At 41.6% G+C, this 12,863-nt stretch overlaps 1 protein-coding gene across 1 annotated transcript in view; it reads right to left on the bottom strand.

Annotated features, from left to right (window-relative positions):
- Positions 1-2,085: 2,085 nt before the first annotated feature.
- LOC146470579 (voltage-dependent calcium channel subunit alpha-2/delta-1-like) overlaps positions 2,086-12,863 on the bottom strand; it is a 29,863-nt gene continuing 19,085 nt past the window's right edge. The window contains exons 9-16 of the mRNA XM_085121733.1: positions 11,469-11,822; positions 10,800-11,035; positions 9,655-9,810; positions 8,504-8,692; positions 7,327-7,536; positions 6,795-7,005; positions 4,959-5,097; positions 2,086-4,325 (exon numbers count right to left, since the gene is read on the bottom strand). Of these exons, the coding sequence (XP_084977859.1) occupies positions 3,958-4,325; positions 4,959-5,097; positions 6,795-7,005; positions 7,327-7,536; positions 8,504-8,692; positions 9,655-9,810; positions 10,800-11,035; positions 11,469-11,822 (1,863 nt within the window). The 3' untranslated portion in view covers positions 2,086-3,957. The remainder of the gene's footprint in view (positions 4,326-4,958; positions 5,098-6,794; positions 7,006-7,326; positions 7,537-8,503; positions 8,693-9,654; positions 9,811-10,799; positions 11,036-11,468; positions 11,823-12,863) is intronic.

Here is a 12,863-nt window from a genome sequence, read left to right as displayed (position 1 = left end):
TAAACTGGAAAATAATGACGCTATGGTCTGTTATAACCCCCGTAACTTTTGGAGACAATAACAAGTATATCGGTTACATTGGCACGGTTCGGCATGCTCGTGGTTATATACATGGCTGAATCTCAGTTTAAGTCAGTAAGGTGGAACTGAGGTGCCAACGAAAGGGATCTGTCTCATATGGTCTAGGGGCCGACATTTCTCTCCCTCACTGTCTTGTCGGGGTCAAGGTATCGGAAAGCAGCGCGGAACCATCTCCAGCTGGCATAAGCGAACCGCGGGCCGAAATCTCGTGGTGCATCGTCATGGTACAACGCTCCGGCTAAGTGTCCAGAGGTACCGCTGTCGGCTGTATTTTTCTCTCTTTTTCAACCATTTTGATATTAAGGCTGGCAAGTCTCCCGAAGACATCGTAGGGAAAGAAGCGTTTCATTCATGTCCCTTGCCATGTCCTTGTGAAATTGTCGACGGGTATTGTGTAGTATTCAGAGCCCTTGAAAATATAACATCAATAAATAGATTTACGCACAGGGAGGATTGCAACCCTTAGGTGTCTAAGATCAAAGGCCCTTTTCACAGGAAATTACTCCGCGAATTTGGAGAGATTTTCGGAAAAATGCCAGGGAAACATGAAATAATTACGGTACAGCTGAACTCGAAATTCGAAAATTGGGAGAAAAAAGCGAAGAAAAACTAGGATCACTCTTTTTACTGATTGTTTCTCAGAAAAAATAAATCTTAAGCTATCTCTAAAATTGCCTATACATCGTTACCCCAATTCCAATAGCCCCCGTTAAGAGCTGCTCTTCCCGCGTAGTTATAAACAGCGTAAAAATACCCTTGTTTCTCGAACCATCTAGAGATTCGCAGAACCTATGCGCAGCTGCAAAAGGAAGTACCGTCCTTGAAGAGAATTCTTAGAGCAAAATACAGTGTTGACGGAAGACAGTAATTTTATTGGACAAAAATGCCTGAAGAGTTCCATGTGTATTTTACGGCCTTTTCGAGTGGAAGAAAAGCGCTGGTCATGTTCTGTGTAAAAAAGTCCGCGCGTATTACGATTTCTTTTTTGCTGAGATATAATAATACATGTAATAATAATAATAATAATAAAATCCGGAATTTCGTTAAAACGAGCTTTGGTGAATAGCGTAGTGAAATGTATCATTTTGCTCACCTTTTCGTTGTCTTCAGAGCCAATTTCAGCGATTTCTGCCTGGTACTTTTGTCGCCTTCAGACTGACTGCAGTTCCCGGACACCACTCACAGTCCGCCGAGCTCAGAGGTCCCTTTCTTGCTCCAAAGATGAAAAAAAAATTGTAATCTGACACACCACAAACTACTAATCGTAATGTGAATAACTCCTGACTCGCGGGGATTTCAGAGGTCGATATCTCGACGACTTCAAACAAAAGAGACGCGTACGTTATCACTTGTGGGCTTTTAGCCTGCGAATGTAGACTTCCCACACTTTTACCCCAAGCTATTTAACGTTCAGTTTTGGTCCGTAGAGTTTGCCGTAAAGTGCCAACTTATATTTGCAATTTGAAGGTTTGCCTCATTTTATTGTTTAAAGAACAGAGACTAAACACCGATTCTGCAAGGTCGGTGAGTCTCAAATAGAAGACTCGGGTACGTTTAATTTTCAGAGAAAAAGAACAGTAGCTTTTGACAATGGCCGCCCAATGTCCTCGTTGAGAGCTGTTGTTTAATTAGTAGTTGGGGAGAATCTCAAATAACGACATTACGGGGACTATTAATACCTAAGGTATTCCACAGAATCTCGTTTTAGAGACAACTTTCAACTACGTGAGGGAGTCGCCCCCTACAATAACGAAACAGCAGCTTTCAAACCTTGCATTTTTGGGTCCAATTCACTTCTACTTTAATCTAGTTGATTGCATGTGCCTCAATCCTCATTGCTTTCCAACAGCAAGCTAACCAGTCATAGAAGGGATAGTTGTAGGGAAGGAGAAGACTCAAGCAATTTCTCCCCTCCCCTCCTCAGGAGGGCTCCGACAATACGCCTGCCATGGTGGATAAGCAAGACTCGATAAAGTGATACCAACAAAAAAAGTAACAACAAGAACCACTTATCAGAGATTTATTTATTTGTCAATTTTTTATGTAAATTGTCATATATATGCAAAATGCTCGTTAATCATAACAGCACTAAAATTCTGGAATCTAATTGGCTATTAGCAACCATGATTTACGCATTGATAGCACAGTGTAACTGATCAGCATGCTCCATCGCGCCCGTTGTGATACGATAGATGCGCTAAAAAACTAAAACTATTTTCTTATTATTCTCCTAAACGCTTTTCCTCTTGTTTCTTTCTCACACTTTACCATAGATATGATTAATTGGTAACACTAGGACTTCGTGTTGTTCAATTCGGTCTGTAATCATACTCGTGATTAAAATAAATCGGATTTTGTAATCACTCGTCTGATTACAGACTGAATTGGACTTCAACTCGGGTCCATTACCATTATTAACAATAACAGGCTTGTAGTATGCAAAGCGATGTACGGGTAATAAATTTGAATTAATTGTGACTAGCATTTCATTTAATCAGTTATAAAATTATACTCATTTCGGATGAATTCTGATATCAAAATTTTCACAGTATACCATGAAAATCAATCGTTCAATTGTTAGATTTTGTTCTAAGATTCCACGATTTCGTGGCAAATAATTCATTTTTTTATTGTACAATGCAATTCCAGGGACTTGATTGGCTTATAGGAGCCGTTACACCATGCCCGAGAGATAGTGACCATTTTAATATTGTCTTCTGGTTGTTCTTGCAAAGCGAAATCAGAAAGATCTAGCAACATTTCTTGATTGCTTTTAATAAAACATTTATTCCAATTGCGCTTGTTGGATATGAGATGATTAGAGCTAACTCATATCCAATGCGCATTCGTGGAATACTTGTTACCACTAAAAAACCCCACTCATAAAATGGCTCTGATGATAAAACAGTTACTTACTAGCAAGTTTCTGGGATCAATTTAGAACACGACTAGCCTTCATTGATACAAAATGGACTAGCCTACGAGAGCAAGAGCCGCACAGGACTAACCTTGTATCGACACCTGTTACACTGATTGCACTAAGTTAGCATCACTAAAAATTAGTTGTCAAACTACAGTGGAACCTCTCCTTACGGACACCTCTATAATATGGACACCTCTCTAACACGAACAGTTAACTTGGTCCCGGAGAGACCGAAATCCATATAAAGCCTACTTCTCTAAAACGGACACCTCTATAATACGGACACTTATTCCTGTCCCCTTAGTGTCCGTAATAAAGAGGTTCGACTGTTACTCCAAACAAACTCAGACGTCCTCTCGTTCGCGCAAAAGACTGAGAGGCATGGCTCTTGGGAAAACTTTCATAATACCGGCTGACTGTACTGTACAAGAAGGCTATAGGAGACTTCCAATTCGATCAAAAATCTAAGACCATAGTTTCGGGTGAACCATGTGTCAGATTGGATAACATTTTTTGGTCGAGCCAAAGCAACGTAACGGAATGACTACATGTTCAGATTTTAGAAACCTCTGCCAAACTCAAAGTGTCCGTTGATAATACGTACAACAAACGAACCACTTCTCTTGTCAAATAGAAAGACAAACGTCGGTCAAAGGCTCAGTATTTCGTTTGTTTCAAAACTTTTTCAGCTGATTCAATATGATTCACTTGATGCTAGACCAAACATTTACTGAGATTTTGGTCAAAGAGAAAACGCTTCAATAATTTGTAATTATATATTAGACAATATTACGTCTACCTAAGCATTTCAAAATGACCTATTCTAAAACATGAAAGAGAAATCATCGCTAAGAGCAAAAGACAATAATTGACGGCAAGAAGGAAATAATTTAAAATGCATTGAAACAATTCAGCTATGATCTTCAATTAAACGCTATGGTTTGAGAACTAAATCAACTCCACTTGAAAACGGCAAAAAGAGTAACTATAATTATCTGTACTAGACTGACTTGGTTTACAGTGGTGGCCACATTATAGCTGCACTTGATGACAACATTCTTCAAGGCTGGACACCTCTCTTTCTTTTTCAGACTCATCTGGGTTTCAATGTGTGCGCATGTGCCGTTGACGATGCGGAATGCCCCTGCGTCAAAGACCCTGTTGCTGATGTGGCAGTTGAAGTTGTAGAAGTACGACTGGCGGTACTCGCTCCAGTTCGCTACAACCAGTAAGTACAAATTGGTCCTGGGGAGAGCTGACAGGTAGAAGTCCCCGGATCGACAGGGGCCATCTACTGAATCAGCGATAATGCCATCGGGACCTGGAAAGACGGATGGGGCTAGAATTTAGCAGTCGAGTTAAGGGACAATTACCCAGACAGAGTTGAACAGTTTATCATTTATAAGTTTCAAGGGCAAGGCTTAAACGCAATTTGTGAGCCTCGCGCTTCGCACCTAACAAACTGCTGGCAACTCTGTGGTGGGTGGGTACCCATTGCTCGATAAGCATAAATAAAATAAGTAAATAAATGAATGGGAATTTCAGTGTTTCCACAGAGTGGCTCTTTCATCCACTGTTTCCAGGTCGAATTGGAATTTGGGGATGTTGGTTTTTGTGGAGGGAGGAAAACCGGAGTACCCGGAGAAAAACCCCCGGAGCAGGGACGAGAACCAACAACAAACTAAACCCACATATGTCATCAAAACTGGGAATCAAACCCGGGCCACATTGGTGGGAGGCGAGTGCTCTCACCACTGCACCATCCCTGCTCCCCAATTCAGTTGCTTCACGCTACATTTTCTAGGTTACGTTTTGGTTGTATGGGCCGTCGATGTTTCAGATGCGACTTTCCCTTGCCGTGTCATCATTAAAAGTTATAGATAGACTTTTTCAGATAACATTTTGAATATTTGACAGTAAGCCGTAAATCACCAGAAAATTACCCAATTCTTACCGAGGACGGAATCGTCTGTGGTGTACCCCACAACGTCTTGAATGCAGCCATACTCGTTTCTGAATGGTGGAATCGGTCCTCTGTTCTTGTAGTAATCATCCTCCTGTTCAGGCGTCTTAACGATTCCTTCTAGTGTCACCTTTAACGAAACAATTTACATTCTTCTTAGTACCTAGAGTGGAGGGGCAGTGGTGTACTTTCGATCGGAAGATAGCTGAGGTTGGTGCGTCGAGGATAGGTTTATCTCTGCATTGTTGTGTTGTTCAGTGTGTTGTTTTCTTAGACAAGAAACTTTGCTTACATTGTCTCTCTTTACCCAGGTGTATAAATGGGTACTGGTGACATACTGCTGGGGGTTACCCTGAAATGGACTAGCATCTCATCCACGGGCGGGGGAGGGGAGGGGGGATACTGATACTCTTCTCCTCTTAATGCTGCGGAAACCGGCTTAAACTCCGGCCTTGTATGTTTGAAGTGCGACTTGATCATTACCTTTCCCTACGACTGAGCTAGTTACTCAACCCTTGGACCCTTGTCATTCTGGTTATTATTTTCCCCCGCTTTTATTTTTTATGTTTTCCCTTCAGTTCGAAGGAAACATCACTTTGCCCAAATTGCGTTACATGGCTTGATACAGGCTTTTAACAAAAACACGTATATTGCGTGACATGGCCGTTGAGATCAGTACTAGAATTGCTAGCCCTGTGAAGGAATTGAACTAGTAGGTCAGTAGTCCTCATGGAACTCAATAAAAATAATTTCATTCCATTTCTATTGTATTACATGGATGCTACGCGACTCACACCGTTTGCAGCAAACAGTCGATCAATGTTGGGCGGACAATGCGGTCCTTTTTAAATGCGGGCTTACAAGAACATTTTTTCGCGACCCTCAGTGACGTAACGAGTTCACAACGTGACATACTGTGTGACACAACCCGCATGTTTTTTCTTTAACTACAAGTTTTAGCTTTTATTGAGATTTTAAAGACTAGATTTTAGATTTTCTTTTTGTAACTGACATTTACGCACACTTACACAGTATTACTAGTATTACTTCTATTATTATTATTGGTTTGTTTTAAGTTGCGTCCCCTAATTATAAATATGGGTGTGGTCCCAGGCTACAAGGCTTGACACTTTAATAAAGCTTTCAATTCAATTCAATTCAATAGGCCTTATCACGGTTTTCGATGCCGTTTTGACGGGCAGGCAAACAGGCTTGAAATAACAGTGTTTGTATGGAAATCCGATGTCAAATAATTTTTATAAAATATCGCTTCTGAAAAATTCATGAATTGGAAACTTTTGGCACTAGGAAAAGGATGTAAAGAAAAAAATTTGGGGGATGTAGCTGAGACAGAAAGCGTCCAGTCGTGTTTTGAACTTTCCATACATTTCCCTGTATTTTTTCCCGCGAACTATTTTTAGCAGCAGTTCACGGCTGGTTCGCTATACAGACAAATGTATGGAAAGTTCCAAACACGACTGGATGCTTTCTGTCACAGCTACATCCCTCCAATTTTGTTCTTAAAATCCTTTTTCTAGTGCCAAAAGTTTCCAATTCATGAATTTTTCAGAAGCGATATTTTATAAAAATTATTTGACATCGGATTTCCATACAAACACTGTTATTTCAAGCCTGTTTGCCTACCCGTCAAAATGGCGTCGAAAACCGTGATAAGGCCTATTCACGTGACACATGATGTGGTCTAAAAACAAGGGTTCCTGATTATATGACAAGGCCGATTTCATGTAAGGTTGTATTGTTACCCACAGCGCCTACTACTCAAGATCAAGCAATCTAGTAACTAACAATATTTAAGCGAATACTTACTTTGGGTGCATATGGGGACACGCTGCAAATTCCTTGGAAATCTACCCGCTGATTCGGAACGAAAAACTTGTGTTTTGTGACCAGCAGTTTCATGATGTCTCCCTCTTTCCGTCCCAGGCTCACTCGTTCGTATTCGCGCGCGTCCGTTGTGCTGACGAGTAGGAAGTCTGGGTCTGTGACCAAGTTGGCGAGGTTATCCACTAGGTAGCATCTAAATGGAAAGTCAAAACACGACAAGAAGAGAGGGAATTCTTTATCTTGACAAGCCTCGAGTAGCAAGTTTCGAAAAGCAAACAGACGAAGCAACTGGAACAATTTCAAAAGAATAAGAGTCAAACTTGGAAAGGCGAGCTCCACATTCTCAATAGGCCACTTCCGAGTTGCTGTGAACCTCATTATGAAAGCGAGACTTAGTGCAAAGTTTTTCGTTTTGTTTGTAAGAATTTGCACTTAGCCTCGCTTTCATAAAGAGGTTCAAAGCAGACCGCTTGGCTATAGAACTATTGTTTGTAAGGTAAAAAGTGCTACCTACCTTGTTTGACACAGATGCACACCATCAGGACACGTGTAGTTCATTCCGCAGGATCGCTCTTCACTATCGTTATTCAACAGTCCATACACTTGGCGATGAAAATCATTGTACAAGATATCCAGAGCTGTGACCGCTTCCACACGATCGCCGGCGCACAAGGAGCGGTTGCCAGGATATACACGACACTTTCCTGAAATACACTGAACGTCCCTGGCAATGAAACCGAGATAAAACCAGTCAGTTTAACGCGTTCGACATTCAATCACTTCAACGGAGGTATCGAGGGGTAACTAAAATTGTCTGTTGTCAGTCTTTTACAAAAACAGTAATGAAGGTGTTCGGTTTATCGTTAACCTGGATTTGAAAAAACACAGATGTTTTAAAAATTTCGTCAAAAACAGTAGACCTGAACCCTTCAAAAGTTCTACTTTCGCTGGACCCTTATAACATGCAGCTGCATTGTTTTTTAGGGTTGGGAGCATTGTTCTGTTGTTCGTTCTTTTGTCCTCTCGACCAACCATGTAAGACGTTACAAATGGTGCAGGTCACCCCTGTCAAAAAAGTAACTCATCTGCACGTTCACTCGTTTTCAAGGCCATTTGGCCGCTCCCAGGTTCGTTCGTTCCTTCATTTGCCTATTAGAGGAGACGCCTTTTCCGGCCGTTTCACCCTTCGCGATGACCAAAACAAAAGCCTGAAAAGAGCTATTAATTTCTTCATTCGTTCCTTTGTTTAGCCATCACTCCGTCATGTGTCCTTTAGTTTGCTTGTTCGCTAAACAACTCGTGTTTTTCGCTGTGCTGTTTATTTTAAGATGACTCACTCTTTGGTACTTTCCTTCTTTCAATTGTCTGCCTCGTTCTCCTTTTGTTTAGCGCCAGCAATAGACTGCGAGCAGTCTCTCTTGCTCACAGGCTACTTTTGCAAGGAACTAGACCTTTTGCTACTTAAGCCAGGAACTATACTAATATTCTCACAGAAACCAACCGCAGGAAACTCTTATTTACAGTTCAGAAAACCTTTGCTTAACCGTCTTTCCACGAGACAATTTAACATCTGAAATCAGAGTAGGAATCACGGCTGAATATTTTCAACATTATACTTTTTCATTACTCTGAAAACTACTGAGCGACAAGACGTGACAGTTGCCACATTGAACTGAAACTAAGCGTCATACCTTGTGCAAGGGCAGCCTCCGCGAAGATTTTTCATGCTGTCGCAACTGATGTTGGACACGTTTTGAGGCAGACCCTGGAAAACAGCTTCAGATATGGTGATGACTTTACCAATCCCATTAGCATCCATATAGGCATTGGACACAGCAGCCTTAGATGGATTCACCAGAGCTCGATGATACCATGGACGTCTGAAAAATTATACGAAAAAGAAAAACAGTCAGCTGTGCTAGTTTGAGGGCTTTTTGGCTCTCCTAAATTGGGGCCAAAAGTTCAAGGGCTCAAATGCACCCTAGTGCTAAATAAGTCCCAGAAAGGGCTGAAATAGTTTTGAGGTCTAATTTGACTCTCCAGAGTAAGGGCCAAAATAGCCTGAAATACATCCAAAGGCTAAACTGAGTTCCACAGCGGGCTGGAGTGGTACTTGAGAGGGTCGTTTTGCCTCAGATTGCTCCACAACGGGTTAAATCGGCCCCTACGTCTCAAGGAAATGGTTGTTCAAAGAGTGGATAACTTTATCCAGTGGATACGTCGCTATCCAGCGAATAAAATTGATTAGTTGGAGTGCATTTTATCCGCTAGATAAAGACTCATCCAATGGATAACGTTTTCCACTCTTTGAACAACCGGGTCCAGGGCTACAGATGGCACTTTAAGCTGAAACAGAGGGGTTTTTTAGTTTACAGCTTATTTATGGCATGGAGCAGCTGTGAGTATACCTACTGTACCTTAGATGGAATGCTAGGGTGCTTACCATTTACATGGAAAGCTCTGAAATTCCAGTTGGAAAATAAAATGGTACGCATCATTCCATTTGCAGCACTTCTGAAATTATGGGCTTCTGGTCAAAGTGACGCATTTTTATTACTCCTTTTGGGATTTACAGGTGATGTTCATACATTTTGCATGTTATCCATCTTCTGTTAAGACAAGCTAAATCACTTCGTATTTATGCCGAAAATTTCCATCCGGGTGGTTTGCGTAAATGGTAAGCACCCAAGTTGTCTATCGCAGGGTTACCCTTAGATTTCTATTCGTTTCCCTTTTACAGTTAGGTATGCAACAACTAGGTAAACAGAGACAAGACAAGGTGGAGAAAAGATTCTTGCACAAGCAAACAAATTTAGTGGATTCTCAAAAAGATAGTTCTTACTTGGTTGGGTCGAAGTTCTTTCTTGAGCGGTGGCCTGGGTATGAGCGGAAGATGCCACTCTGTGTGCCGATGTATGTCCAAGGAACATCTTTCAAAATCTCACTCGAGCGATTCTTCCATATCTCCTCTATCATCGACGTGATTTGCACATCTGGGCTAAAGCATGGAAGGAGCGGGGGAAGCAAAACAAAGCGACAGTTCATTTTGGTAGTTTTAGGTAGAACCAATAGGCTATTTCGAAATGGCCTTAGGCCTCTTTTACAGAACGAAGATAAGGGGAAAGCCATTTAGAGGAAATTAGTTTTCACTAACAAGCAAATAAAACTCATTTGAGAAAGCATTCAAAAATGCCAGTAGAAAAATATTAGTTAGAAGTACCAATTTGAGGTAATGAGAGGAACAAGGCACCCGGTCTTCGACATAATCCCGAAGGTTGGACTAGAAAGAAAAAATCTGCTGCCCGGAGGTGTTCCACACTTTGTCAGACGCTCTGGACAAAATGAATACATCATCTACCCTAAACTCATATTCATATCAAATGTTCTGTAACGGCCTCGATTTGAAAAAGAGGCAAAAGCTATCCAGAGATGGCTGACGCTTGGACTGACAGGAGAATAGGATTCCCTAATGGTCAAAAATTGATGATACTAATGGCGCAAAAGCTACAGGAAAGGTTATGCACGAGAAGACTCTAGAGTAACTGGATTTTAACAAAGAATCTAAAAAACAACGATAACAGTTTGTGACGCAATCTGGATGCCAGTTATCTTGTGTCTGCCAGTTGTAAACAAAGGTTATTAGGGAACTTAAGAAACGGCAAAGACGACGGAAACGAAAACGTCACTTTTGATTATTATTTTAAGTCACTCAACTTGTACAAAAACAGCGAACTACCCAGATTGGTAGGCGTGGAGTTCGATTTAAGAAAGAGATTTGAAATTCTCCGTCGTATGCTCACGTTCTACACAAACCTTGAATTTGGTCATTTTAAGTTGTTGTTTTGAAAAGGACGGCAAAGAAATCCACCAAAATTTAAAACGCACGCGGGAAGCGATTGTTTTTGCCATTAAACCAATCGTTTTGTGACGTTGTCGTTGCTGTTGTCGTTGCCGTTATCCTTGCTTAAGTTCCCTATTTTGTAATACCTCACAGAAGCTCGAAACTGTCCTTCTGGGCATCCAGTATTGTTACCCAACCTGTTCAGGAAACGGTGGGCCGCAATGGCGATATCGCTGCTGTTTTCTCTGAACAGGAAGTTGTTGGGGTGGCAGTAGGTCTTGGGACTCAGAAACACCGTGGATACTTCATGGGTCACGTGCATTTCAGGGTAGGACGGCAGATTGTACTGTACATGAAGGCCCGTGTACAGATCACCATAAACCTGACGTTGGAATTGAAATAGTACGTCAGGAAATGTTTCATTTCAAGGGAAGTTGGCGCTGTAAAGATTTGTCACTTTTTCCAAAGAAACTGGGCGCACATGGCATCAGACGTTCCATGATAAAAGTCATTGGATCTGTGATTATACTTCAAACCATTCGACTCCATGTAACAATGTATTGTTAAAGATTACCCTAGACCCAACGCGGATGCAGCGTTCACTCCACGCTTGGAGGAAGGTAAGAATCCAAGCGTGGAGTGAACGCTGCATCCACGTTGGGTCTAGGGTAATCTTTAACGATACATTGTTACATGGAGTCGAATGTTTCTCGCATAATCTATCTTATACTTCAGGACCCACGGTCCCTAGTATAATCTGGGATTATCATTTCAAAATGGTGTTCTTACTCCATCAACTTAACTACCGTGTTTACCTGCTTCATTTCAGAAGAGTTGTATGCTTCGATGTTGGCATAATAATTGACCGGCATCTTCAATCCACGCGGCTGTGACGCTGGTCTGCGGTATAGCTTATCGGAGTCTGCGAGATTGAAGGCAAACACGTACTCGGAGTCTTTGATTGACGAGTAGTAGTAAGTTGAAGGCAGCGTAACAAGCATCACGCCATCTTGGAAGTCTCCTTTGGGGATACTTCTGATGGCGTCCTCGATCCTAAGCGAGCCTGTTTTGCCTTCCATCATTGACTGAGCCACAGTGTTGAATTTGACTGGTTTGCCATTGCGCTGCTCGAGGGTGCTGATGGGAATGAAGATGGGATCATCCACGAGCTGATAGGAAAGAGAAAAACAGAGGAAAGAGTGTGAACACGACACATTGAACAGGAAAATCCTCCTACAAAGAGCAATAGCCAGTAGAAATCATTCACCGTGGTCATCATACGACAAACTGATTGGGGATAGCCTAATCACATTTCGATATTCCCGAACCGACTCAACCTCGTTCCCAGGGCTTTTCCCGTCCGCCCCCCACGAGAAGGGAAAAGCCCTGGGAACGAGGTTGGAACCGACTGAGATCTGGGTACGAGATTACGGATAGCCCGCAATGGAAGCTCATCTAGGGGAAGTTTTAATACTCTTAATTTTTTTGTGCTATAGAAATTAATGTAAAGCTGTTTAACCCACTTGTGACCCGAGTGCGACTTTCAGTGAAAGAAAATTTCGAGCACTGACAAATGCAAACGACTAAATCTTGCGTGGGGTCCCTGTGGCGGGATGGTTTGTGAGTCACTTTCGCACGGAAGATGGGGGGGAGGGTGGTTTGAGGCTAGGTTGGTCTCTGCAGTTTTCTGCTACATTCACCTCTCTCTCCACCCAGTAGTAATACTCCAAGTTGCTTCATGCTACGGAAGTCGGTTTAAGCTCGGTGCAACAAATCTAGCAAAACCATCCGAATAGGCCATTTCCGAGTTGCTTTGAACCTCATTATGAAAGCGAGGCTAAGTGCGAAGTTTTTATTATGAAAATTAGTTTTCAGTCATATGCAAACAAAACTAAGTTTCAAATGAAAAGCTTCACACTTAGCCTCGCTTTCATAATAAGGTTTACAGCAACTCGGAAATGACCTATTGTTAAAAGAAGAAAATCCAAAATGTACAGGTTACATTATCATAAGGGGAACAGCGCATTCCAAATACACACTAAAACAATTAGAATCTTCAGGTTTAGTTTTACTGTGGTACAATGCGAATTCCCTTTAAAGAAGAAGCATATAATCATTAAAGCACAAGGAAGTGCGAGCAAAATTTTCTTCTGTTTGTTTGACAAACAACAGCTGCCAGAACATTTTAATAAATAAAAGACAAATTTTCT

The sequence above is a fragment of the Pavona decussata genome, unplaced genomic scaffold (genome assembly GCF_977016875.1).
Source record: "Pavona decussata unplaced genomic scaffold, jaPavDecu1.1 SCAFFOLD_113, whole genome shotgun sequence".
Classification (NCBI taxonomy): domain Eukaryota; kingdom Metazoa; phylum Cnidaria; class Anthozoa; order Scleractinia; family Agariciidae; genus Pavona; species Pavona decussata.
The sequence above is the reverse complement of the archived record's forward strand: the minus strand, read 5'-3'. Positions and strand labels throughout refer to the sequence as shown.